The sequence below is a fragment of the Myodes glareolus genome, chromosome 18, assembly GCF_982192425.1.
Source record: "Myodes glareolus chromosome 18, mMyoGla1.1, whole genome shotgun sequence".
In the NCBI taxonomy this organism is placed as follows: Eukaryota; Metazoa; Chordata; class Mammalia; order Rodentia; family Cricetidae; genus Myodes; species Myodes glareolus.
Genome location: NC_142043.1, coordinates 68,252,187 through 68,279,061, shown reverse-complemented (window position 1 = coordinate 68,279,061; position 26,875 = coordinate 68,252,187). Strand labels below are relative to the sequence as shown.

Below are 26,875 nucleotides of genomic sequence, written 5' to 3'. Positions count from 1 at the left end.
AAGTAAGACAAGGCACACGGGATGAACTCCCTATAGATCTTTTATTATTATTTACATTGTGTGTGTGTACACATACACTGCACGCCGCCCTGGATGTGCACTGGTCCACATGTCCACAGAAAGGTAACAACTTGTGTGAGTTGCTCTCTTCTGCCATGTGTCTTCAGCTTTGGCGGCAAGTGCCTTTGCGCATTGAGCTGTCTCGCCCCTATGGTTATCTTGGGGAATGCTGTCTCTGGCTCAACGTACAAATCTATCCAGTGCAGATGGGCGGGCTCCAGTGGGCTTGGCTGTCTTCTGCTTCTGTCGCTGCTGCTGCTGCCCCTCGAGGCTCTGCCGGACTTTGTCCTGGAGAAAAGGAAGTGGGGAGCACCAGGCAAAGTGAGCAGGGACTGGCTGATGAGGGGCAGGCTGACACCTGACCATACCCACGCTTATGTACCCTGTGTTCCTGGTCCATGACCTTCTTTTTCCTCTTCACCAGGCTCGCTGTGGAGCTTCGGCCCTTCTGCTTTGCCTTGGGTTGGAAGGCAGCCTTGGCATCAGGGTCATAGCCCTGACAAGGGACAGGGATGAAATCAAGGACAGCCCAGGAGCTGGCAGCCCCCACCTCCTGAGCTGCACTTTAAAATGGGGTAGGGCACAGAGACGAGGAGGGCTGAACAACTGGACAGCTTCATACCAGTCTCTCTATCCGCTCCTTCTTCTGCTGCTCCAGAGTAACCACATCCACCTCTGCCAGGGCTCGAGGGTCCAGACAGATGAGCTCTGCAGGTACCTGGAGGAGTCACACTGCAGGCATGGGTAGGAGCCCCAGGGAGGTAACACCAGAGAGGATATAGGATGGGGGGGCAAGGCGCCAGCAGAGCTCACCTTTTCCAGTAGCGCCTTCACCTCCCATTCCTGGCGCTGCTTCCGGCTTCTGTATGGGTTATTCTCCAAACCATCAAAGTTGGGCTCAGCAGACCCTGAGGGAGGAGCATGCACCAGTCCTGCCACTCTGGACAGACTGGGCCCACCGGCCCTCCCCAGCTGTTCCGCTCTCTGGCCCACTTACCAGGGACCAGCATGCTGGTCATGCCTCCACTGTGTCCCACCCCCAACACGTCCTCAAAGGGGCAGAACTGGAGGCCATGCACGTGGCCTGAGAGTCGGTGGGTAAGGTAGGGCTGTTCCAGGGAGGGGGGGCTAGCCTTGCCCGGCCCTGCCCATATGTTGACCACATCACCCATTCCTGCAACTAACAGTCCCCGCTGGGAGAAGGCCAGATGTCCTGCTCCCTGGGGCAGGGTCCGGGCACTCAGGGGCTGGAATGTCCCTCGTAAGTCAAAGATTTTCAGCTGGTGGTCCAGGCCGGAAGTGGCCATGTACCTGTGAGAAACAAACCAATTAATCTCCAGTGGGTGTTGACAGAACCTGTGGTGAAATCCCAAGTATCTACTCTGGTTGTGAAAGAAAAGACTAGTAAGTTCTCTCCACACTAAATACTGCCGCATCTCACACAACTCACCCCACTGTTTCCATTCATTACTTATTATTTGTTCGTTTCGAGATGGTCTCACTATGGAGCCCTGAACTCGGAGAGATCAACCTGTCTGTACCTCCCAAAGGCTGAGATTAAGGATTTAGACCTGTTTTCCAAGGTCAGAGAGGAAATCTGGGTTAGGGAGTGGCTTGAGACAGACAACAAGTCCTTTGTGATTTTGTGGGGTGTTGAACTCAGGGCCCGCTGGACAGTTGCTCTACCCTTTACTCCTGGCCCAGGCCTATTTAGTGTCTGCTCACGCACCTACTGGCCCCACACTGCCCCAGGCAAGTCACAGATCTGTAGAACATGTCAGTCTACACCTAAACATGCATTCTACTTCAGAAGGACAGCAGGGTGGCTCAACAAAGGGACTTAAGATGAGGGAGACCTCCCCTAGCAAGAGACCCGACCACTACAGCAGACATGAAAGTAGAAGCTCTCCAAGGGCTGGTGAGAGCTACAGTGAGAGGAGGACTGGGTCTCCAGGAGCTTCGCGCTCGTCAGCCTAATCGCTGGCGGTGCCAGGACAGTCCACGGACAGTGTAGCGCTGCCCCACAGATAAGCTGTTTTCTTTCAGAGGCCGAGAGGGGAGGTAAAGGTGATGAGCCTCGCCCAGGAGTCTCTTGGCCTTGGCCATGAATCCAGGAAGGAACTGAAGAATTCTACGGCAGGCAGTCCAGTAGCACCCTGGCAGGACAAAAAGGCCCCTGGGCTAGGCATGATGTGCATGGCTTTAATCTCAGCACTAAGGCCAGCCTTGTCCACATAACGAGTTCCAAGTGAGCCAGGGCTATGTAGTGAGACCATGTCCTGCTGAAAAAGCCACTGGTACAAACCAGAAATGACAGAAAGATCCAGACAGTGTCACATCCTCGGAAGGACCGGAGGCTGGGTAAGTCCCAGTCTGGCAACCCTGCTGTTGTGCTCGCAAGAAGTATGTCAGCCTCCAGAAGCCAATTCAGGGCGGTCCTGACGCAGGCTTCCAGAAAGCCTTGAGGAAAGGGCTGCTTCAGCTGTAGCCTGAGGAGAACCAGAGCTCAGCAGAGGCAGGCTAAGGAGTGTCTGACTACAGTGCTGACCGGACAATGAAGCCCTGGGCAGGAGTTACCACCCCGGCAGGATAAGTTACAGCTCAGGTCTAGTAGGCATTAAAGGCACAAAGCTTCAGCCAGGCTTCCTTACTCTCCAGAGCCAAGCTGGCACAGATAGAGATCGGGCAGAACCAAATCACTTGTTCACAAAGACAATGGCAGCAGCCAGAGCGATCCCAGCATCTTGAAAACTTTTGCACATTGGTAATTGGTAACTTCAGGCTTTCCCTGTCCTACCTTGTTGGGGAAAAAAAAAAAAAAAAAAAGAAAGGAAGAAAGAAAAGGCCAGGCAGTGGTGGTGGCACACAGCTTTAGTCCCAGCACCGAGTTCAAGGCTAGTCTGAAACCCTGTTCATAAACTCCCTGACACACACACACACACAAAGCTGCAGTAACAGAAATTTCATGTACAAAACTCCTGATCATTGGGGTAAGAGGGAGTGTAAATTTCTCTTAAGACCGCTCAGAAAAATGCCATGGAAACACAGCATCATGCCTGCAGGAGAGGGCAAAGAGCATGAGCCCCCAGAGGGACAGAACAGCAGGTAGGACTTGAGTACAAGAAAGATCAAAAGTGATGATCTAAGCCAGGTGGTAGTAGTGCACACCTTTAATCCCGGCACTTGGGAGGCAGGCAGATCTCTGTGAGTTCAAGGACAGCCAGGACTGTTAAAAAGAGAAACCCTGTCTCGAAAAACCAACAACCAAAAAAGGAGCTGGAGAGATGGCTCAGTGGTTAAGAGCACTGATTATTTTTCCAGAGGACCCAGCACCCACATGGCAGCTGACAACTGTCAGTAACTCCAAGATCTGACACCCTGACACAGACATACATGCAAGCAAAACAACAAAGTATATAAAATACAAATAATTTAAAAAAAAAAGTGATGATCCAAGTGCCAGACCTCGGCCTAGGACACGTGGAGAATGGGGTTTTTGATTGGTTTCAGTATGTAGCCCAGACTAGTTCCAAATTTTCAATCCTCCTGCCTCAGTCTCCTGGCTGCTGGGATTAAAGTGTGCACGACCAGGCCCTGCTCAGGCAACCAATGCTTTTGATTCCTGAAGAACTTGGGAACTGTGGCTCAAAAGGCACTGTGGGACACACCGGTAATCCCACTCAGAAGGCTGAGGCAGGAGGCTTGCTTCATGTTCTAGGCCACCGTAAATTATGGAGCGAGAGCTCCCCACCCTCAGGCACACACTGTGTGGGAATGTCAGCTTGCTGAGCTGTCCTTTATCAGCCATTAGAACGAGGTCAGGTGCAGTCGGGCCGTGCTAGCAACTACAACACTGTGGCATCCTCATCAAAGACGTCAGTTCAGATCAAGCTTGGCAGTAGGCTTGGGTGGGGTCTGCTGTCTCTGAGGGAGTACCAACATTCCACAACTGTTCTGACTTGTATTTTCTTCTTAATCCTCTCATCCTTCAGACACTCACAGGGCACCTCTGGTGGGCAAGGCTCTGGGCTGCCTGGGGACATTAGCATGGGTCCCTAAATCTACTCTCCTGTGGCTAGAGAGGAGTTCAATTCAGGTTGGAGAAACTTTTGCAAAACATCAAGTAATAGAGCCACCAAAGGTCTTCAGTGACACAACACTAGCAGGCTGGGAAGTGTTCCCATAAACTAGGCCATATGTCTGCACAGGACGGCAAGGACACACACACCATGTAGGCTGGATGCAGCCTGTGCTCCTAAGGGAACTCAGGATGGAACTGCCTTCCATCTCTTTCTGCCTAATCACGCCCAACACCCCACCCCAAACAAGTGACTTACGTGCCTGTAGAATCCACTGCCACAGCCCGCACCGCACCACGGTGACATAGAATCTTTGCCAGTGGCTCCTTCATAGCTGGACTCCACAAAGACACAGTACCTGGAGGTAAGAGGAGAATCCGGGTTACCAAAGCGAACCAGCCAGGGCCAGAAAAGCACAAGAGAAGCAAGTCAGTCAGGCCAGCACACGCGCAAAGCTGAGGCAGGCCGGCTGCTGGAAACACAGTTTGAGACAGGTACTTGTAGAATATTTGTACACTGTGTGAAGGTGTATTGCTGTGATTGGTCTAATAAAAGCTAAACGGCAAATAGCTAGGCAGGAGGTATAGGCAGAACTTCCGGGCAGAGAGAGAGAACTCTAGGAAGAAGGCAGAGACCCAACCAAGCACAGAGAAAGCAGCATGGACAGTTGACAGTATGCAGAGATGAGGTAACAAGCTTGGCAGTAGGTTCGGGTGGGGTCTATGACAGAACATAGATCAATGGAAACGGGCTAAGATGTAAGAGCTAGTGGGACAAGCCTAAGCTAAGGCTGAGCACTCATAATTAATAAGTCTCCATGCTGATATTTGGGAGACGGCTGACAAGACAGAAAAGGACTCCTTACAGGACCAGACTGATGTGGACCCCTCTGTGTGCTGTGAATACCATTGGTTAGTAAAGAAACTGCTTTGAGCCTACAGCAGAGAGCAGGGAGTGCAGAGCCAGGCAGGGAAAACCAAACTGAATGCTGGGAGAATGAAGGGCGGAGTCAAGGAGAAGCCATGGAGCCACCAGAGTCAGACATGCTGAAACTTTGCTGGTAAGCCACAGCCACGTGGCAATACACAGATTAATAGAAATGGGTTAAATTAAGATGAAAGAGTTAGCAATAAGAAGTTAGAATGGGCCAAACAGTGATTTAATTAATAGTTTTCTGTGTGGTTATTTTGGTTCTGGGCAGCCAGGACAAACAAGCGGCCTCCTCCAACACCAGACCCTGTCTCAAAGAGAAAAAAAGAAAAGCCAGGAACTGACCATTACTGTGCCCCAGGTGGACCACAGCATTGTAGGGGTTCTGCGCCATGACGCTGAGCCGGCCAGCCCGAGCATTGAGAGCTGTCACAATCTTCCCCACTGACACGTCCAGGTAGGTCAGAAACCCCGTCTCTGACTGAGAGGGAGAAAGAGATAGATGTCCAGCTGTCCAGTGTCCCTCTGCTGGTCCTAAAGGAGAAAGCTCCTCCCAAGGGCTGCCACAGGGCCCTCTGCTCCACAGCCACTCACAGCGGTGGCCAGGAGGAAGTGGAAGGGGAGGAATTCAAGCCGAGTTACTCGGTCACAGCGACGGATGCAATGGAGCTCAATGCCCTGGTTGTCGTAGATGTAAAGCCAGCGGTTCTGAGCCACAGCGAGCAAAGTCTCAGAATGAAGGAAGCTGGGTAGAAAGGGGGAAGGAGTTCTATGGAGCCAGGACCACAGGGCATCACCCAGTTGGGATCCGCCGACCCACGCCCATCGACTGCCAGCAGGGGGAACACTGACTGGATGTCCCGCACCGCTTCCATGACGTTGATTTCACACATGAGCTTCTTTGTCACCCAATCGAGGGCAGCCACATGACCCCGACGACCTCCTAATGCCAGGTGTCTGTGGAGGTGAAGCAGAGTTGATTCAGGGGGCGTCCTGACCTGACGGGAATCATTCGGTCAGCCCCACCCCAGCCCCTCGACAGACGGAGGAAGCGATGCTGTGGGCAGCAGCAACCAGACAGCACACGGCATAACCGAGAGGGGCACAGCTCCTGCCACTGAGGAAACGCGGCCACACGAGGTCATGAGTCACACGAGGGGCCAGGGGGATGGCTCACTCAGTGAAGAGCTTGTCACGAAAGCGTACAACCTGGGCCCAGATCCCGGTCACACGTGTAATCCCAGTGCCGAAGAGGCCAAGGCAGACAGATCCTGATGGACACGGACCAGGCGGCCAACAAGCTCCAGGTTCAGTGAGGATCCCGCTCAGCAATAAGGTGGAGGACTAAAGAGACGGCTGAGCGGGGAGCACCTGCCGCTCCTGTGGAGAACACTGGGTTCGGTTCCCAGCACCCACACATCAACTCACAACCAAACCATCTGTAACCCCAATTTCTAGGGATCTGATGCCCTCTTCTGATGTCATGATACCGGGCACACATGATGTTTACACATGCAGGCGAAACACTCATGTGTAAAATAGTAAAAATTTAGAAACGCTAAAAAATAAAGTGGAGGTTCAGGAAGAAGGCTCAGTGACTGGAAGCACTTGCTAGGCGAGCCTGGTGACCTGAGTTTGAACTCCAGACCCACACACAGGCAGACGGAGAGAACGACTCCAGTGCGTCACAGCCATGCGCGTCACAGCCATGCACAGACACACTCACACCCGGTCAAATAAACAGGAGAGAAACCGGAAAGCAACACAGGAAGATGCCACATTGACCTCTGGAAATCACACACATACATGCCCACGTGCAGGTACACCAACGAGTGAATACGCACACACAAACACAAAGTCACTGGAAACTGAGCGGCCGAGGGTGGGTATGGCTCAACAGTCAAGAGTGTGCTTTGCAGGCACGCACAAGGGCATGGGTTTCAAATCCAGAACCATAAAAAAGAGCTGGACTCCCTCCAGCTCCCGCTGTGATGATCCCTACCGTGAGAGACAGCATCCCCCAGAGCTACAGACCACAATCAACCCTTCTTCCCTAAAAAGCGGCCAGGGGAGGTATAGGAGAGGCCGTGCAGAGAGACAGAGCAGAGCTGGGACTGCGCACAAGTAGCAGTCTGGGTGTCCTAGACATGCCTATAACCCCAACCCCAAAGGAAAGGAAGACAGGATGACCACAGGGAACCTGACGGCTTCCTGGTTAAGAAAACACAAGCCCTGCCAGGTGGTGGTGGCATACACCTTTAATCCCAGCACCTGTGAGGCAAAGGCAGACGGGTCTCTGTGAGTTCAAGGCCAGCCTGGTCTACAGAGCAGATCCAGGACAGGCTCCAAAGCTACAGAGAAAGCCTGTTCTCCTCTGGCCTCCGTGTGCACACCCGCACATACACAAGTCACTAAGTCCTTCTTCAGAAAGAGGGACGAGCCACTGGAACTCAACCTTACCTCCCTGTTCGAGAGTAGTTCAGTCTGTAGGGTCCAAACTGCCTCAGGTTCAGGTCAAAGTGCTGGGAGAGGGTGGGAAACAAAATGAACGAATGAAGGCGGCCAGGTGGTCTCCTGGGCCCCTCTTCCGCCTCAGGCTCACCTTGGCAGCGCTTGCAATATCCACAGCCTCCACGATGTCTGTCTGCAGTATCTTGGCCGTGTCTTCGCCATCTTCTCCTTCCAGGAAGCTGAAAGGCAGTTAGAACCACGGGGACGCTCTCTAGCATGAAGTTGGCACCCAAACACGAAAATGCAAAAATCAAAGTCCCAGAAAGACAGGGTAGGAGAGCGCGGGTCCGGAACCACTCACCCAGGTTCCTCAGCAAGCAGCAGCTCGGCCCGGGCAGCTCTGACGCTCGCCTCCTCCTCCTGCGCTTCAGCAGTCTCAAGTTTGGTGCGGGTTTTTGGCTTCGATCGGGGGAGCTAGGGTATTGTCAACAGGGTTGAAAGAGCCGCTGAGCACCCGCGGGGCCCCAGCAAGGCCACCAGCCGAGTTATCCTGCTATCCCGCCCCACAGTCCAGCCCATCCTCACCTTCTTGGACTTGTCAATGCGGCAGAACTTCCGGGCCACCTCCGCGGGCGCGGGGGCGGGTCCTGGGAACGGGTCCTGGGCCTGGCGAGGGCAACGGAGGCAAGGGGCAGGTTCCGATCGACCCGGTTCCTCTCACCCGCACTGCCCCCCGCCCCGTCGGTCCCAGGCTCACCCCAGACAGGGTCCGCCGCGGCTTCTTCCGGTCCGAGGCGTTCTTGGGGGCCTGAGGCTTCCGGCCGAAGCGAGACTTCGGGGCGCCGCGCACGCCCTTGGACCTCGGGGGTCGCGGCTCCCGAGCCCTGGCCTTCTTTCGAGGCGGCCCCGCGGGGGCGGCGACCGGGGTGGCCTCCTCCTCCCAGTACCGTCGCGGTTTCTAGGGGCAGAGGAGGAGCGCTCGCACTCGCAGCCCGACCCGGATCCCGAGCCCCATGGCGCCCGCCGCCTCCCACCCAAGCCGCTACCTTCTTCTTGGCCTGAGGATTGTCCTTCTTGGGTGGGACACCCCTGCCCGGCTTGGGAGCTGTCTCCATCTCGGTGAGCGATGCGAAACGACCCACGTGCGGAACTCCTCTCAGCTAAGAAACTTCCGGCCTTCATCCAATCATCGCCGTACGGGATCTGAAGCCTCTGGCGCCATCTTGAGTGAGGGCAAGCCTCCGCGAGCCTCTAGGAGCCGGTAGGGTCGCCCGATTCTGACCGAATGATGACTAACAGGCAAGTCCGGGTCCAGAATCCTGGTAACGGTGAATTCTTTTTTTGCCAGATCAACTTCTCTCTCTTGCCTAAAACCTCTTGGGTCGAGCCCTTTCGGTAGAACGCGTGTCATACAGGTCAGAACTACAAATCCCGGCATGTGTCAGAATGCGACTTCCGGCGCCGTCTTTCTCCCGGCATGCCTTGTTTACTTCCGGGTTTATTAAGACAGTGGGTCTAACGTGAAGAGGTTAGGGTTTGAGTTGGAGGATTCGGGTCTGTTTTCGCTCTCCAGTTCCTAGGGAGTGGCTACTCTGGATGAGGAAAGGCTGCGGTGCCTCAGAGAGCTGCCAACAGAAAGTGCTGTCCCTCCGCAGGGCCAGAAATCGGAGCCCAGGTGCCTTCCATCGCTTGAGAGCCAGCGACCCCCGCCCTAGGCTTTCATCTTCAGGATGGCTGAGCTGATCCAAAAGAAGCTGCAGGGAGAAGTGGAGAAATACCAACAGCTGCAGAAGGGTAAGAGCAGAGCTGGCGTGGTCCTGCCCCACGGGCCCCTCGCCTCCGCATCCTCGCTCTGTCCTCACCTCCAGCCTCTCCGGGATTGTGCGGGTCTTGGCCCATGCGCTGTTTTTAATCATGCGTTTCCTCTCACCACCTCAGACTTGAGTAAATCCATGTCAGGGAGGCAGAAGCTTGAGGCCCAGCTTACAGAAAATAATATCGTGAAGGAGGTGAGGATCTGGGACGCTGGGGCTAGGAGGAGCTCTGCTGGGCACGGTTATCCCATAAAACCTCCCATCCTCTTCAGGAACTGGCCTTGCTGGATGGATCCAACGTCGTCTTTAAGCTGCTGGGACCCGTGCTTGTCAAACAGGAGCTAGGGGAGGCTCGGGCCACGGTGGGGAAGAGGCTAGACTATATCACAGCGGAAATGTAAGTGCCTCGCCGCCCTGCGCTGGCATTTCAGCGTAGAAATGTTGAGCCCGGGCTGGGTAGTTCTCCACAGCCGCCCCGCTTATCCATTTCCCAAGCCCTCATTTCCTTTACTCCTCCCTGAGACAGGATCTTGCCACAGAGTATTGGCTGGCCTGGAACTCACTGCTTAGACCAAGCTGGCCTCAGTCACAAATATGACTGCTTCTGCCTTCCGAGACCGGCTTAGAGACACCACCACCTCAACCTTTCTTTTTGTGTTACAATTGGGGGAGGGGGTGTCACGTGTGCCATGGCAACTCATGTATAGTCAGAGGACAACCTATGGGTTCTGGAGATTGAACTGAGGTGTCAGCCTCGGAGGACACCGGCCCAACCTATCCACTGGTTCATCTCATCAGCCTTTTCTTTCCCTTAGCACCCCCATCCCACAAACCTCACCAGTCACCCTTCACCACTCAGCAATGAGCCCCACTAATTTCTCCTTTGTGCCTGTCCCTTTTTTCCCCTCCTCAGTAAGCGCTACGAATCGCAGCTTCGGGACCTTGAACGGCAGTCAGAGCAACAGAGGGAAACCCTTGCTCAGCTGCAGCAGGAGTTCCAGCGAGCCCAGGCAGCAAAGGCTCCTGGGAAGGCCTGACCCGCATGGAAGGGGGAGGGGAGGGAAGGGGGAGGCAGCTCCAGGGTCCCCACTAGAATAGCCAATAAAATGTAAACAAAAGCAAGTCATTCTACCGGCCTCTGAGATAGAGTCCTTGCGGCTGGAATCTCTGTGGCGGTTCTGGTGCTGAGAACTAAACGCCTGTGTGCCTTCAATTTGGAGTCTGAAATGTCTCAAGCGATGTCTTGCCTGTTCGTGCGGCCCGTTATCTTCCCTTCCCTAAGACATGGGGTCTAACCCGAAGACGCAGTGCAGCGTGTTGTTGAGAATGTCAGTTTAGCTATGGAACTCGGAGTTCTCCAGCCTGAGAGCCCGGGATAGGATGTGGTTGCTCACTATGAGCACCTGGCCCCGGGACAGCCCTAGAGCATTAGTGCATCTTCACCTGTCGTCTTAGCATTGCTTTGACCACCTGCTTCTGCCTCCCAAGTGCTGGGATTAAAGGTGTGCGCCACCAGCACCTGACTGAATGTAACTTAACTAATCTGAGATTCTCCCGAATTTATGTGTCGTATCCACAAAGTTGTTCTTTAACTTCTTTGTCCTAAATTATCTCTTACAACTCTGCCTTGAGGGACATCTGCAGTGACTGCTGTCCCTTGGGAGCCCCTTGAGTCTTGGGGTCTGTGGCAAGGGAAAGCCGGGTCTGTGAAGGGGCCAGGAGTGAGGGCATCACCGGGTTAACTGTCACCAGGACCTTGCTCTCAGGTTCCAGGACGGACCAGAGCCTTGTGCATCCTGCCAAGCCCATGAACACAGAGCCATGCTGGGGACCTCTGAGAGTGGCACCACTGGCCCTGGCCCTGTGCCTTCTTCCGACCCACTCCCCAGTCCTCGTGTCCAGCTCTGTACACTGAAGGATGGGGACGGGATCAGGTAGTGTTTGGTTTATTATCTTAGTGTTGTCACGGTGACAAGAACCCCCAGCGTGGGACGAGAAGGTCCCAGCAGAACGTCCTGTCACTGTCCTCCACCCTGGGCTCAGCCTCTAGGCCTCTCCTGGGCCCTTCACAGGCTAGCGCATGGCAGGAGTATGCTCTTCCCAGCATTGACAGTATACCACATTCCCCAGGTGAACGCTATGTGCAGGACCCAGTTTGGTTATATGGTCACCAGTCCCACAGGGCTGGCCTTCGAGGTGGTTTGGTAAACAAGTGCACTTCACTGTCCCAGGACTGCTGGCCACCTTTTGGGATTTCCGCCCTGGTTTAATGGCCGCCATTGGTGGCTGCTCACACATGGTGCAAGTGCTATGACTTCTGTAAACCAAGAGGACATCCTCCTCAGAACAGGGCCCGCGCAATCTTCCTCCCTGTGGCCTTAATCCTGGGAAAGGAGCCCCCTCCTCCCTCGCTAGGGGGAGTTCCTGAGGCAGAGGGGCCGGCATGGGAGCCTGGTGTGGCAGCAGAGGACCTTCTGCGCTGCCGCAGGATGAAATCGTGAGATGCACCATCCATAGCGTAGAAGACGTTAGCCGAGTGTGGGATGGTTAGCTCTGTGGGTGCAGAGGGGGTCAGGCATTCACTGCTCCCCCAGGCCCGGTGAGAACACACCCTCCACTCTGTCTTCCCCTGGCTGCTCACCTCGCTCCCCGGGCAGCAGCTGCACCAGCTCAAACTCTGAAGCCACTGCGGAATCACGATTGTTTTTCTTAAGGACACGACTAATGACACTTGGGGCCTTGTCCTGGCTTGTCACCTTGCAAGAGACCAAAAGAGCAATAAATATACATGACAGCCAGTTTCCTACCCTTCCAACCCATCCAGAAGAGTTAAAATGAATAGGAAACCCAAAATGGTGGTTGCCAGTGCCCGGTAAACTGGCCCACATGGTGCCCAGTACAACAAGCATGCAGGAAAACTGTTGGCTCTGAAGGTGTAGTGCAGCCCCCAGAACTCAGGGAGTGGCCCGCTAATGCAGAGTTGCCATCAACATCAAACACTTGGTCTGAGGAGTCCCACAGAAGCCACAGTTGAGTCCTGGCTGCCCAAGCCCAATGTGACAGATGTCTGACATGGCAGGGTCCTTCCCACCCTGTCCAGCCCCAGGCTCTCACCAAGATGCTCTTGTAGATGCTGCCATCTTCCCCCAGCTCCATCTGGACTCGGATAATTCGGCAATCAGAGGACCCTGGTCCAGATGCCCCTCCCCCATACCCAGCACCCCTAGAGGCCCCTTCGCCTGTGCCCCCACTCAGTGGAGATCCACAGGAGGCTGAGCGGCGGTGACCTCGAGAAGGCCTAGGGGAGGAGGCTGGTGGGGAGAGGTGGCTGGGGTCAGCAGGACTGTGCAGGGAGGGGCTGCTTTCCAGGGCAGAGTCCAGAGAGGAGACGGATGGCCACTTCATGTGCTAGGGGCAAACAGGTCAAGTCAGAAGGAAAGGAGGCGAAAGAGAAATGTCTTAGCATAGTCAGAGTTAAGAGCGGACTCACCTGGGCCAGCCGAGTCAGCAGGGGAGCAGGGGTTCCAGGTACCTCATCTCCCCCAACACTGGGCCGATCCCAGGACACCAGAGGAGTGGGGCCTCCAACCGAGCCCAGGACTCTGGAGAGGCAGGGAATTAGAGAACGGGCAGTGGCAGGTCCCCAGAAAACCAGCTCCCGGGCAGCAGTGCTCCTACTCTGTCCACTGGGAGATGACTAGCGTCGGCCGGAGCATCCTTGAAGCAGGAGAGTCGCTGGTACCAGGTGGTTCCACTTCACAGGACACACGGTGACTGGACAAGATAGCCATGGGCAGAGGTCAGCACATGCCACCAACACACCCACACATACCCACGTCCCCCAGCCCGTGTCCTCCAACCACCCAGCCAGTCACCTCTGAGCTTCGGTTAATGGCTGGAGGCCCTGGAGCCATTGCTGGATATCTGGGTCAGGTCGGAGGTCATAGCCACGACATTCATTCTGGAGGCGTAGCAGCTCGGAAAGGACAGCAAACTCCTGGGAAGGAGCCCTCAAACTGCAGGAGCCAAAACTCAGGAGCCCCTGAGTTTGCCTCCCCCTTCCCCTTCCTGGGGCATGGACAGAGAAGCCCAGCGTCCAGTCCCAGTCTGCTCACCTTCCTCCGCTTGTCAAAATTGATGTAGCCGTTCTGCAGGGGCAGTAAGGGATGAAAATAATGACCCTGCTCAGGCACCAGAGAGAACACCCCCGTCCGCAAACAGCCAGGGCACGAGCCACTCAGACCCTGGGTTCTATCCCTGTCCCCAAGCACATCTCAGACCCATGAGACAGGGTCTCACTGTGTGTAGCCTTGACTGGTCTAGAACTCACCACGTAGATAAGACTAGCCTTGAAGTCATAGAGATCTGCCTGCGTCTGCCCCACGTGCCGTGCTGGGGTTCCAGCTGACGCCCAGCTCCACTGGACACTTTAAGACTTTAAGTTGCTGTCTGAGGGAAAGCATCTAGCTTCTAGATGAGAAAACTGGGCTCACGGCAGGACATGGAACTTTCTGGAAGCCTCAGCGTTTTCTTTCGTTTGCAGCACTGAAGGTGGAACCCGGGGTCTTGGACATACTAGGGCCCTCACACCACCATGAGTTACTCAGCATTTGTATATTTAATAAACAATATACCAGTGTTTCCAGGATGCTCGAAGCTCTTGACAAATATGTATCTATTTACCCCTCCCATTAATGGGCTGACATAGACAGTCAGACATATACCGACAGACCACTGAAGTGTAGAGGTTGAACTGTTTGCCATGAAACTGTAGCCAGTCTGCTGCTTCTGTCTTGTAGCCTGTCCTGTCTGTGGAAGGGTGTCTGTCTGACCCTTAGGTGCCCTTGTTAAGCCTTCCAGGACGAACCTCTTGCAAACACACACACACACACCACTGACCTCCAGCTCATCCTTGGAGGCGGCATTCAGCATCACAAGGTCCTTCAGGAAGGTCCCAAGATATGGAACCACACCCTGCAGAGAGATCAGGGTCAGACTCCTGTCAGGGTACAGCCTTTCCCTCCACAGAACCACAGAACCTGCTTCAGTCACCTCACCAGGAGAGCCTCCCATCCCAGCCCCTCTGGTTACTCACCCCACCCCTGGAGCCAGACCTTGGCGCCTTCTTGGAGTGTGGCTCAACAGGGGGCTGCAGCTTCACTTCCTGGTGGTGACAGAGACCAGGTGACTGGGAGGAGGGAGCAGGTGCAGAGGTAGGGAAGCAAGACTGGCCTCACCTGCATGAGGAGCTCCCTGCTCTGGGAATAATTATCTTCCTCTGAGAAAACCTGGCACAGGTTGGAAAAGACTCTGAGGCTGTCCCTAGGGAGGAAGAGCAGTCTGAGCACAGGCCTGGCCTAGCTGCTGCACTCCAGGCCTCAGGCGCTCCACGCCTCCCACCTGGCTGCTTCCCCCCAGGCCGCCCGAAGTCTGTGGATAGGGCTGGACTGCAGGGCAGACACAACAGCATAGACTGAGGAGAAGTTCCGAAGCAGGCGGCACTCCTGTGAGGACCGGAAACAGAGTCAAGGTTTACGGCCCCTCTCCACAGCACAGCCCCCCAGTAGGATTGCTCTTTCTCACCTCTGCCACTCGGATCCACTTCTCCAGGAGCCGGGCCCTCTGTGGGGGTCGGAGGGGCCTCACGGTCACCTCCCCTGGTCCCTCTCCAATTGAGGTGGCCCCCAGGACAGAGCTAACTACTGCCCCTGCCACCTTGTTGAACTGCGTGACAGTAGCTCGGACAGATGAGCAGAGGTGAGAGTGTCCCGGCCGGTCCCTGTGACCCCAGAGGCCTCCCAAACACTGAGAAGGGATCACATTGAGAAACAGCTCCTGCAGGGCGGAGGTCATAGGTTAAAATTCATAGTCAAGCCAGGCAAGTTTCCAATACCAGGGATCTGAGGCTCTTAAGTGACCAGGGACCAGCAGGGCACAGAGCTGGAGGACTACAGCCACAAGGAGGAGGGAGGGGAGGGTCAGAGCAGCAGACGGCAGAGGAATCCAGGAGCATTGGAAGCAAGGAAAGGATCTGGAGCCGAGGAGAGTTAGTGAGGGGTCAGAGAGTGTAGGGTCAAAGGTCAAGGTCTCACCGCATCTAGCAGGGTCAGCTGTTCGGCCAAGTGGTCAGCGAGGAACACCAGGACATCCGTGGGGTCAGCAGGGGAATCGCCAGGAAGGGCCAGGGGCTTAGGAAGGTCGGGGGCCCGGGGATCTACCCGGGCCCGAAGGTTTCGGATGAGGTCAGCACTGCCCCCCCCAACACCCTCCCGTGCTGCATACCCTGTCCGAAGCAAGAAGCTCTCAAGCCGGTCAAGCTGACCCTTGACCTCAGAGCCAAAATCCTCAGGGTGAGAGGCCAGCCAGGTTGAAAGAACGGAGATGGCTACCCTGAGAGAAGGGGAACCAGCCAAGGGTCAGAGGTCCAACCTCGGCTTCCTCAGAGGGGACGAGGTAAAGTCAGGGGCCACTCACCCTGTGGTCCTCTCTAGCTCGCCAGGAGCATGCAGCTCGAGGGCTTCCAGCCTGGGGATGAGGAGAGGCTCTACCTACACCGCTTTGCCAACCCCCCTGGTGCTGTGAGCTCAGAGCACGTCCGGAGCCCCTCAACCCTCGGTCCCCGACCTGTCAGTCACAAGCCCAAACAGGGCGGGCGTGGAGGTGAAAGCCCGGTGGGTGGCCAGCAAGGCTGGTGTGAAAGTCACGTCAGTCCCTGCCGTCCTGGCGTCCAACAGGTGTCTGACCAGGGCTTCCAGAGTGCCAGCGCGGAGCCGTCGGGAAGAACGTGGGGGAGGCAAGGGGGCCTGGAGAACACGGAGGAGCACACTGATCTCCCAAGCCTACTTGGATGTCTGGGGTAATCCAGATCTCGCTCATTTTTGCTAAGATTCAGAAAGGACAAGGTACATGGCTTAAATCACACCACACAGAGTCCTAGACTCCAGACATCCAACCAGTGCTCTGGCCAAAAAGAGAGGAAAGAAATCAAAGAAAGAACTGAGAGATGAGAGGTCAGAGGTGAGAAGTCAAAGTCATGATCTCACCAAGGGATCAGGAGGCCGATACTGGCGGCTTGTGACAGTAAAGGTGGCACCATCCTCCTCCTCATCCCAGACAGACACAGGAGCCTGGAGAAGCAAGGAAGAGGAAGTCAGTTCCACAGCACCTCTGATCCCGGTCCCTAGCCATTGTTCCCTAGGCCCTGCTCCTCCCGCTGTACCCCTCACCTGCGATGGCGGGGGACAATACCAGCGAGTACGAGGGGTAGAGGGTGCTGGTGACCCCAGGTCTACCCCCACTGGGGCTCAGACAGCCCCCCCCCAACCGCCTCAGAGCTCGGTGGAATAGAGGTTGCAGTGTGTCAACTGAATGCAGGAACACACCCAAATCCCTTCCCCACACACACAGCTGAGCCCAACGAGGCAGAAAAGCGGGGTGCAAAGGGCAGGAGCAGGGCGCCACAAGAGGCCCAAAGCCAAAGGCAGAGAGACCTGAAGCAGAGAGAAGCTGAAACGTCAGGCCGTCTCATGCCCCGCCCTCCCTGACAGAAGCAGAGGAGCCCAAATTTAGTCCCTCTTCATAGACTCCCTTTCCCAGGTCTCCCGAATGCAGCTTCCACTAAATCTCAGCACTGGGGACCCCCTGAAGGTGGCGGCTCCAATCCCAGTTACAAGAAGGGGAAGTAAGGGTGATGGGGGGCGGGCGGGAGGAGAGCGGTAGACTCATAGTCATGTGGCCCTAGCCCCTCCCCGGACTGATCCCGAAAAACCAGCCTTGCCAGTCACCCTAACTTTACTAATTAATGTTAGTCGGGACCCAGGAGTCCAGGGCCTCTTGAGCTCCGAATCTAACTTCTGGACCCTCCTGAAGCCCTAAGACCTGTTGTTGGCCACAACTATCAGTCCCAAAGAACGAAGATGACCACTGTCTACCTATCCTGGGATCATCTCTCCAGGTGCCAGTACCTCTTAGTTTGGCTCAATCCGGCACCAGGGGGTGGGGGAAGGGGCGGCGAAATCTGAGGGTTCCCTCCCCAATCCTAGAGGCTGAGGAGCTGGTTACCGTGGAAACAAACCCCTCCCCGCCAAACAAAAACCAGGAGGGAGACAGGGACCTAGACACACCGCCCAGAGACAGCTTTCTGAGGCAGGTACGGGCACGGAGGGCCTGAGCCCCGCAGGCACAGCCAGTCTGCTTGCCAGCCAGACATTCCAGGCAGGAACTCGGGAGGTTCCTGTGGACGGGTCTCGAGTCAGACGGACAGGGAGGACTACAGAAACACCAGGACCCGCGGCAAGATACCCAGACAGAGGTCCGGATGTGAGCGAGGCAGGGCGGAAGAGACCGAGGGACCCAGAGACACCAGAAGGAGAGTCTCAGAAATATTTAATGCCCTGCCTCCCACCACCCGCGTCTCACCTCTTCTTCTTCCTCATCCTCTTCCTCCTGCCCCCCGCCCACGGCCCGGCCACCTGGGTCCCCACCCTCTTCGGGATCTCGGCTCCGGAAGCTGCTCAGCACGACTCCCCCGGGGGGGTTCGTGTCCAAAAGCAGCCGCAGGGGCCGCGGGAGCATGGCCGAGTGAAGGAATCAGCGGGGTCAAGCCATGGGGGCGCCTGGGGAGAGACGGGTGGGGTGGGGGTGGAGTCAGGCGGGCGTGGGGGACACGGGCGTGGGGGACACGGGCAGGGAAGGGGACCTGGGTGGGGGTCCCTCAGGAAGGCTGGGGGGAGGGAGCACACGAGAGTGGGAAACCGGGGTCCTCAGTGCCCGATAGGGGTTAGGGGATCATAAGTGCGGGATGGGCAGGGTCACCCGGTGCTCTGGCTCTGACCTGTCGCGAGGGGTGAGAGGCTGCGCTCGGGTTCTGGCCCTCTGTCCTGGTCGGTCTCTGGCCCTCGACCGAGTCCCCTCCCGAGCTTTTCCGCGCCCCCCCTCCCGAACCCTGCCGGGTTCCCGGGCTCTCCCGCCCTTTCCGCTTCCCCCCTCCCCGTGTCCGCCCGCCCGACAGCAGGAGCCAAAAAGGGAAGGAAGTGAGGACAGGAGCCAGGGCCGCCGACTAGGGAAGTGCTGGACGCCAGGGCTCGGGACCCAGGCGCCAGGAGCCCCACTCCACTATGCCCTGCAATTCCTGCTCGGGGACTCCGGAGACCCTGTCGCCCAGAACAGACAGACTGGCGATCTAGTCCTCTCAAGCCTCCGCGGGAGGGCAAGAGCAGGATTTTAAATCTTTCTCTAACAAGGACAAGTGCAACTCCCTCGGAAGGCGCTCTGGTGGTGGTGGGGGGGCGCCCCTATTATTGCAGCCCGCTAATGACACTGCCCACGCCAGCGCGCGGGTGCAACGGAGCAAATCCGCCCCGGGTTTTCTGGGCCGCCTTTGTGTCCGCCCACCCCAGGGGCGGGGCCGGAAGTCGGCTAAGGAGGTGCGGCGGCGTTTCCGTCGCTCTTGGGTCCGCCGCTGCCGGAATCCGGGTCTCTCGGTGCGCCAGTGTACGCAGTTCCTACATAGCTGCGTCGCCTCCCGGCACGGGGAAGGCCAAGTACTGGCAAAGGCACGGAGGCGACCGGGTGGTTCGCTGCGCTTGTAAAGAGGGCAGAATGAGACCCGCGTGGAGAACTCTGAAACAGTTTTATTGGCACACGACTAGACCGATATCTTGGCGGGCGGGCGGGCAGGAGAGGACGGACATCCTTTAAGGACGGCCGGTGAACCTCACGAGAGGGACACTCGGGAGTCCGTGGAAGGACGAGGCCCATCAGGTCTGTGGCCCAAAGATGGCGAAGGTAGAGCAGGCGGAAAAAACGCTGTGGTGTGAGGGGAACTGGAGAGGTAGGCATTAGTCGGTCATGGGAGACACACTGACCGCTGGGCTCTAGATCCGTCGTGAGCTGTCCCAGAGGTCCCCAGCACATTAAGATGCTCTAATCCCTTAGTCGTTGTAATTATATAGCCAGTGATTCTTCACCTTCCTAATCTTACAACCCTTTAATACAGTTTCCCATATTGTGGTAACCCCAACCATAAAATTATATTCGTTGCTACTTCATACTTGTGATTTTGCTATTGTTATGAATCCTAATGTAAACATCTGATATTTCTGATGGTCTTAGAGGGGTCATGACCTGCAGACCTGCAGGCTAAGAAACGCTGCTCTAGAGCATAGAGACACTTCATTTGTTTTTCGAGACAGGGTTTCTCTGTGTAGCTTTGGAGCCACGTCCTGGAACTCACTCTGTAGACCAGGCTGGTCTCGACCTCAGAGACCCACCTGTCTTTGCCTCCTGAGTGCTGGGATTAAAGGCGTGTACCCCACCGCATGTTTATTCTTGTGTTTAGTTCTCTCAAAAGAATCCCCACCCTGGCTAAACTGGAACTCCCTATTGTAAATCAGGTTGGCATGAGACTCAAGTGAGTTTCATGCCAGCCTGCCTCCACCTCCGGAGTCTGGAGTGCCAAGTGATGGGATCAAAGGCGTAGGTCACTTTTTCTTTCTTTTCTTCTTTTTTCTATTTTATTTTATTTTTTTTTAAGTTACGTTCCAATAGCCCACATAACAAAAACTCTTTGGGCTTCTTGATCATTTTAACATGTATTGGGACTCAAAATTTTGAGAACCTCTGTCTTCGAGCCTTAAGAACTAAAATAATAATAATAATCCTCAAGGCATGGTGGCCAATGTCACTCTGGAGGCAGGGACAGATGGATCTCTGGGATTTCAAGCCCAGCCTGGTTGGTTTGATGAGGACCAGGCCAGCCAAGGCTACATGGAGAGACCTTGTCTAAAAACAAGAACAAAAACAACAACTAAAGTAAAAACTAAACAACTCCCGCCGCATGCTCAATGGAAGAGAAACTGTTGGGGGAGGGGCTGCTGGAGTCGGCTGGGTAAAATGAAGTGGCTCCCACGGAAACTGTTGGGGGAGGGGCTGCTGGAGTCTGCTGGGTAAAGATGAGGTGGCTCCCACGGAAACTGTGCCTTACTGTGACTTCTGCAAGAGAAGAAAGAAGTGGAGGATTTGATGCAGAGTGAGTTCCTCCAGGTTAATCCAGAAACATTCTTGTCAGGGGTAGGGAGCAGGATGGGGCTGGTATTTCCCGCCTGTTAGATACAGTGTTGAGTGTTCTACCTCCTGAGTTCTCTGGAAGAGAGGAGCCATCTTCTCAAAGGCCCTAGGGGTCATCTGAGACCAAGCAAACTCTACCCCTGGGCTGTGCTGGGAGCTTTGGGATTTCTTGCATTGTCTACATGTTTAAATATTCTGGACAGGTAAGATTCAAGAATTAATGTAGAGTGCACAGTGGCCTCCTTGTTTTATGAGAGCATTTCCTCCATAGCGGTTCTTCCCTTTAGCCACCACTTATCCTCATACTTTGACGGCACCCATTTTACTCTGTAATAAATTCTGATTGTCTTCTGCTGGTGAAATGGCTCAGCAGGCAGAGTTGACTGCAGGTGGTCGAGTCTGAGCTGGGCTCCCATCATGTTGTAGAAGAAAACTGGTGCCCCAGAGTTGTCCCCTGACAGCCAACCACGTGTGAGAACACACCCCACATTCACACACACACACAAAATAAAACCTTCAGAAAGATGTACTGGTGGGGCGACTGGGGGTAAAGGTACCTGCCAATCTGAGTGTAATAATCCCCAAGACCCCCATGTTAGGAGGAGAAAACAACTCCCCCAGTTGTCCTTTGAGCTCCACGTGTATGCTGTGAGATGCACATGCCCACACAGATAAATCAATGTCATTTCTAAAAATTACAAAGGAAAGGTTTGTTAACTGAGTGTGGTGACACTCCTGTGACCCTAGCACTGGAAAGGGAGGGAGAACAATGGAGAGTTATGATCATACTCAATAAGCCCTGTGGTGGGGTTACTCCCCAAAGTAACAGAGGTCAGCCTGTTCTACACAGAGAAACTTTGTATCGAAAAACCAAAATAAAATAAATAGAATTATCCTCAATTATGTATCAAGTTTGAGGTCAGCCTGGACTAGAAGACCTGTCTCAACGAAAATTCAATAAACATATTATTAGATTATTTTGCCTGGCTCATTTTACTTCTCTCCCCCATGAGCCAAGGTTTCAATGGAGCAGCCTAGAACTCAGATTCTGCCTCAGCCTCTAAAGTGCTGTGCCCAAAAGCATGGCCCAGCACACCTGGTTTTTTTCTTCTCTTTTTTCTGAGACAGGGTTTCTCTGTAGCTGTGGAACCTGTCCTGGAACTCGCTCTGTAGACCAGGCTGGCCTCGAACTCACAGACACCTGCCTGCTTCTGCCTCCCAAGTGCTGGGATTAAAGGTGTGAGCTACCACTGCCCCACTTCTTTTTTTTTTTTTTTACCGTAGCTACTAATTACTCCAGCTTCTGTGTGGTAGCTACTAATTACTCCAGCTTCTGTGTGTGAGTCACGTCTCTAACAGACTGCACTGCACCCAGGGAAACAGACCCAGACTGGAAAGTCTGAGGTGAGCTACAGTTAGGACGAAGGACTGTGTGAAGTCTACACCTGCGGCTGCCTGCCATGCCAGCAGCCAGCGTCCCACCCCCACCACGGAGTATAACACAGCAGGAGGCGGGAAAGACCCAGGAATGGGCACTGTTACCTTTGAGCTCAGGCTGGCAGCTGCCGCCTTCTCCTTTGAGTCTTCATGAATGGTCTGGTGGGCCACTATGGGAAAGATGGAAGGGAGGGGTGTTAGTGGCTGGCAGGGAAGGACGAGGTGAGACTGCAGAGAGTACGCAGGTTCACACCTACCGATCCAGCCTAGTGCCTTCATGAGTCCCAGAAGGAGAAAAGCAGACAGGAACAGGCCTACGCTGTCCTCGATTGAGGGCCGGGAGAGGCCTAGCAAGGGAAGCAGTGTGAATGAGCTTGGTGTTTTCTGAGGTTGCACCCTGTTCAAGGGTTCTCCAGGTTACCTGCCACCTCCAGTGTGACTTCAGCACTGCGCCGCGATGCTGGCAGGCTGGGGTGGCGGACCCGACAGGCATAGCGTACTCCATGCTGATTGGCAGTGACCGGGGGCAGCCGCAGGTGCCCAGCCTGGCTGACAGAGCCATCGGAATGGTGGCGGACGGTGGACAGCCACGTCTCCCCCTCAGCCTTTCTAGAACCGCCTTCTGAGCCACCTCTGATCTCCCACTCCACCTCCAGGCCCTCCTCAGGGTAGAAGTGGGACACAAGGCAGATCAGTTCCGGGGGTGTCTCTCCTGGGGCAGCCCACACAAGGGGTGCTGGTGTCAGAGACACTTTGGGAGGCTCTAAGAAAGAATGGAAAGGAAAGTGAGAGACTCCACTTCGTTCCTCGGTTTGTCTTCTGGCTTCCTAAACTAGAGAGGGTACTCTAATGGTGGGGAATCCCAGGACCCCAGTCTATCTTCCTTCTGTCATCCCCTCCCTCTGCCATGGCGTCCCCACTCACTGTGCACAGTCAGCTGCAGGGAGACCTGTCCTTGCAGATAAGGCAGGTGCACAGTGGCCAAGTAGGTGCCCTCCTGAAAAGGCTTCACAGCCGGCAGCCAGAAGGTTCCATTCCCAGTCCATGGGCCCCAGGGCTCATTGTCATCCCAAGCAGCAAAGGCCACGGCCTTTTCTTGGGCTGGTGGTGTTTCCCCAGCCAGCCCAGGAGTTGCAGCCAGCAGCAGGTAACCCTTGCCCCTGTGCTGCCGTCGCCACTCCAGCCCAAAGGGAGGGGGGCCAGTGGTCGGAGACAGAGCATCTTCCAGAACAGGGGGCATGTAGGCAAAGCTCAGGTCCAGCACTGCGTCTTTTCCCAGCTGGATCCGGGGAACAGGGCTGTGAGTGAGGACAGTCAGCACCACTGGGCATTGGGAGAGAGGGGAGAAAGGGAAGGTAGAGAGGCAGAACTGTGGGCCTGGGCCAAGCTCCAGTTGACCCACCCCTGAGAGACACCTCCATTTGTAATACTACCTCCAAGCCTTCCCTTTATTCCGGCTCTAAGCTAACATAGTTAAGAAAGTGCAGGAAGTATAGGGATAAATCAAGGCGACATGTGTATGTAGGGCAGAGGTATGGCTTTGGGCAGGCTGTGCTGAGCCCACCACGGTTCTCAAATTCTGGAGATGTCCAAGATCTAAGGGCACATTTAATTTTTTTTTAAATTTTTATGTGTATGAGTGAGTGCCTGCATGTGAGTGCCTGCATGTAAGTGCACCATGTGGGTGCAGTACCCAAGGAGGCCAGAAGAGGGCACTGGATCCCCTAGAATTAGAGTTACAGGTGGCTGTGAACCATCATGTAGGCACTAGGACCACTACCCTGGCAGCCAGTGTTCTTAACTGCTGGGCTATCTCTGCACACACATACCTTTTTTTTTTTTTGAGACAAGACTCACTCTGGCTCAGCTATCTTGAAACTCACTATGTAGGCTAAGTTAGTCTGGAACTCAATTGATTCTCTTACTTCAGCCTCTCAAGTTCTTTCTTTCCATTTATTTTTTTTTATGTGTGTGTGTGTATGTATGTGGGGGGAGGTGGTGGGTGGCTAACAGGTGCTGCACTAACGAATGGACTGAGGACCTCACACAGGCCAGGCGAGTACTCCATCACTGGACTATCTTGTTTGAAACAGTCTCACGTAGCTCATGCTGTCATGGAATTCTTGAGCCTCCTGTCCCTGCCTCACAAGTGCTAAGATTGTAGGCATGCATCTCCAATACTGACAATCAGATTCACACATAGTAGGCAATGGGTCTACTACTGAGCTACACCTAACTCAGCCCCTCCTAATTTCCAAACCAGGAGACTCAGGCAGGAGACTCAGGCATGAGTGCCAGACAAGCCTGGGCGTGAGACCCAGCCTCAAAAACAAATGAAGTGAATAACAGAGGCGGTCGCAATAGGAATAGTGCCTACCTACTGAGCTGTAGTGAAGGCTGTGTTAGCTGATGCTTCTAGCTAATCAAATCTGTAAATTCTTGGCTTAATAAGCACCTCTACAGGAGGCTCTTAGTACACGGAGCTCAGAAAGTCTACACACGAGAGCTTCATGCAGATAGGGAATCTCTCCCACTAAGTTTCCCCAACCCATTAATGCTTTGTTTATTTTGTTTTTGTTTTTTTTAATTAATTAATTAATTAATTTGTTATGTATACAATAGTCTGTCTGTGTGTATGTCTGTAGGCCAGAAGAGGGCGCCAGATCTCATTACAGATGGTTGTGAGCCGCCATGTGGTTGCCGGGAGTTGAACTCAGGACTTTTGGAAGAGCAGGCAATGCTCTTAACCACTGAGCCATCTCTCCAGCCCCGTTTATTTTGTTTTGTAAAAGATTTATTTTTTTTCCAAAGTGGTGGTGGCACACACCTTTAATCCCAGCACTTGGGAGGCAGAAGCAGGAGAATCTCTGTGAGTTTGAGGCCAGCCTGGTCTACAGAGTAAGTTCCAGGATAGGAGCCAAAACTACAGAGAAACCCTGTCAGGGGTGAGGGGACGAGAATGAGTCTTGCTATGTTGTGCAGGCTAGCCCAGGGTAGCTGCACACGCCTGAGAGGCCTGCCTGAGCTTCCCGGTGCTAGGACCACAGGCACACGCCCGCACACCTTGCCAAGGCTTTGGTCTATATAAACTTCCAACAACAGTCAGCTGGAGCTGGAAATTTCTGCGTCCTAACTTCTTGGTGCTAGTGAACATTTTCTTTTGGATCAGTGAGTAAAGTAACAAGTGCCTTGCTTCACTATCGCAAGGAAAGGCAGCTGGGAAAACAGGTCCTGCTTTTCACACAGCTGGAAAAAATAGAGCCATAGAGGAAAGGTTGGCGCCACCACCACCTCACAGTGAAGACCAACTGTGTGGGGACTGGCCAGAGAGAACAGCGAGAGCTCCTAGACATTTAGTCACATCTACCCCGCTTCAGCATATCTGCCTAAAGAGTAACCCCGAGTCCAGCCCAGCAAAGTGCTGGACCCCTGGAACACAGCGGCAGCTAGTCACCAAGTGGCCTTTGCAGAATCCTCCGTCTTTGTCGCGTCCCTTCTGCCCGCTAGAGGCCGCTATTCACGGACCACAGACCGTGGCCCGGAGCCGAGCCTGAGGAAGAGTTTCCTTGCCTGGCTGATTGTCACTAGGCCTGAATGGGCTTAGGACACTCAGAGTCTCAGAGTCAATTATAGGAGTTGGGGGGCGGGGCTAGCAATTTACTGTCCTTGGAGGAGTACAGACAAAATTCGGGTTTTAAGACTCACTGCCTGTCACTCTACAAGTTCCTCAAGTTCTGCCCCCTGGAAACCACCATGACTTCCCTAATCCCCGCCCCAAAACCAGAGTCGATTTCAGTTTTACTCTTGGCCTGACCAAGAAAGGTAAAGATAAATTGTAGCCAACTGCCTCGCTTAGCAAAAAATAAATATATTAACCCCAATTGGAAAAAAGACTCATTCAAACCTACTCAGTCAGTGGCCACTGGCCGATCTAGACCTTTAAAAACTCCCCATCCATCTCCCGCACCTCTCCACGACTACCTGTTGCCATGGTGATAAGGACGGGCTCCTGTTGAGGCTCCGGCTGTGGTCGCAGCAGGCTAGAGAGGCTGAAGACGGTGCTGGACACACTGACCAGCAGCCAATCCCCATCCAGGGCCCGTGGGCAGCTCCGCTGCGGGATCAAATGTCTAGCCCAATTCGCCGAAGCGGGGAACGGGATGAAGCGGCTCATCTCGCAGTGTGGCGCGGGGGTGCCGGAGGGGTACCGCCTGAAGGCAGCCAGGAGCATTCCCGCTGGGTCTGCGGGACCGAAAGAGTACAACTGTAGCCCGGCTGGAAACGTGCTGACCATACACAGACTGGAATGCACATACTAACAAAGTACTGAGAGACTTAGGGAGAACCCAGACATATTTACAAAGGGGGAAACTGGGGCCCAGGGCCCTACGTGAGCTAAAGAGGCCATAGATGCAAGTGAGTTCCGAAGACTCACCATCCACCTTGAAGTATAGCTTAGGGTCAAGATCTGGTCGGGGCGGTGGACCCATGGGTCCCTGGCGCAGCAGCAACGAGGCAGGTTTCTTGTTCAGGCTACCCCGACCTGCATCTTCCACGAACCAGCACTCAATCGCTGCTGGTCCAGCCGAGACGGCGGTCACCAGGCCTGGGGGAAAGGGGCTCCAGTGACCAGGATGTTCAGTGACCTGCCCCGCCCCTTCAGGAGGGAGTTGGAACTCCTCTCCTTCCCAGTGCGCCTTTTCCTAAACAAGAAGAAATGGGGTTCGCTCACCCAAAGCCACAGCGACGAGCAGGGGCAGAGGCTTCATGGCGCTGCGATCTCCTCTACTCTGTCTCGGCTTCCCCCTTTCACTTTCATTTTCCTCCAAAAGCCAGCGAGAGGGACCGGAAATTCCCGCTCAGTCAGGTGTGAAGGCTTGGCCGCCCGCTGCAGGCACGCAGCCCACAGGGCCAAACGAGATCATGACACCCTGCCTCCAGTTCTGCCCCTCGGCGCCCTGCACACCCTCCTGGATCACCCAGCAGCGCCAACTTTTGAATCCTTTAGCAACCTAGGCTCCGCCCTCCGGCTGCGTC

General features: G+C 54.8%; 4 protein-coding genes and 1 long non-coding RNA gene across 7 annotated transcripts; 2 read left to right on the top strand and 3 right to left on the bottom strand.

The window, feature by feature from the left end:
* Window positions 1–22: 22 nt before the first annotated feature.
* Wdr46 (WD repeat domain 46) lies at window positions 23–8,709 on the bottom strand. Its single transcript, XM_048451122.3, has 15 exons — window positions 8,567–8,709; window positions 8,278–8,478; window positions 8,106–8,186; window positions 7,882–7,994; window positions 7,672–7,759; window positions 7,530–7,591; window positions 5,922–6,026; window positions 5,664–5,814; window positions 5,415–5,550; window positions 4,398–4,497; window positions 1,058–1,371; window positions 874–968; window positions 683–778; window positions 443–556; window positions 23–348 (listed from the first exon to the last, which is right to left on the bottom strand). Exons 1-15 carry the CDS (start codon window positions 8,633–8,635, stop codon window positions 241–243), a joined length of 1,833 nt encoding a protein of 610 aa, XP_048307079.1. The 5' UTR covers window positions 8,636–8,709; the 3' UTR covers window positions 23–240.
* Window positions 8,642–10,561, top strand: Pfdn6 (prefoldin subunit 6). 3 transcript variants are annotated; one of them, XM_048451131.3, is made up of 6 exons: window positions 8,642–8,781; window positions 8,869–8,935; window positions 9,176–9,314; window positions 9,459–9,529; window positions 9,607–9,731; window positions 10,248–10,561. In XM_048451131.3, exons 3-6 carry the CDS (start codon window positions 9,251–9,253, stop codon window positions 10,369–10,371), a joined length of 384 nt encoding a protein of 127 aa, XP_048307088.1. In that variant the 5' UTR covers window positions 8,642–8,781; window positions 8,869–8,935; window positions 9,176–9,250; the 3' UTR covers window positions 10,372–10,561. The 3 variants fall into 3 exon arrangements, with proteins under 3 accessions (XP_048307088.1, XP_048307086.1, XP_048307087.1); XM_048451129.3 differs by lacking the exons at window positions 8,642–8,781; window positions 8,869–8,935 and adding an exon at window positions 8,987–9,048; XM_048451130.3 differs by lacking the exons at window positions 8,642–8,781; window positions 8,869–8,935 and adding an exon at window positions 9,008–9,074.
* A 703-nt stretch (window positions 10,562–11,264) lies between these two features.
* Rgl2 (ral guanine nucleotide dissociation stimulator like 2) lies at window positions 11,265–18,303 on the bottom strand. Its single transcript, XM_048451113.3, has 18 exons — window positions 18,168–18,303; window positions 17,753–17,949; window positions 16,378–16,461; window positions 15,959–16,137; window positions 15,809–15,859; window positions 15,427–15,724; window positions 14,918–15,169; window positions 14,735–14,838; window positions 14,572–14,656; window positions 14,430–14,498; window positions 14,234–14,308; window positions 13,450–13,482; window positions 13,210–13,331; window positions 13,013–13,108; window positions 12,825–12,936; window positions 12,449–12,742; window positions 11,976–12,090; window positions 11,265–11,887 (listed from the first exon to the last, which is right to left on the bottom strand). The coding sequence occupies exons 2-18, from the start codon at window positions 17,906–17,908 to the stop codon at window positions 11,676–11,678; spliced, it is 2,337 nt and encodes a 778-aa protein (XP_048307070.1). The 5' UTR covers window positions 17,909–17,949; window positions 18,168–18,303; the 3' UTR covers window positions 11,265–11,675.
* Window positions 17,107–17,740, top strand: LOC146890876 (uncharacterized). The gene is made up of 2 exons (XR_014998399.2): window positions 17,107–17,288; window positions 17,377–17,740. It is a non-coding gene; the product is annotated as an uncharacterized LOC146890876 (long non-coding RNA).
* Window positions 18,304–18,946: 643 nt separating the features above from the next.
* Tapbp (TAP binding protein) lies at window positions 18,947–26,820 on the bottom strand. Its single transcript, XM_048451123.3, has 8 exons — window positions 26,571–26,820; window positions 26,274–26,444; window positions 25,820–26,080; window positions 22,763–23,161; window positions 22,260–22,601; window positions 22,096–22,185; window positions 21,944–22,008; window positions 18,947–20,326 (listed from the first exon to the last, which is right to left on the bottom strand). Exons 1-8 carry the CDS (start codon window positions 26,605–26,607, stop codon window positions 20,315–20,317), a joined length of 1,377 nt encoding a protein of 458 aa, XP_048307080.3. The 5' UTR covers window positions 26,608–26,820; the 3' UTR covers window positions 18,947–20,314.
* Between the last annotated feature and the right edge of the window lie 55 nt (window positions 26,821–26,875).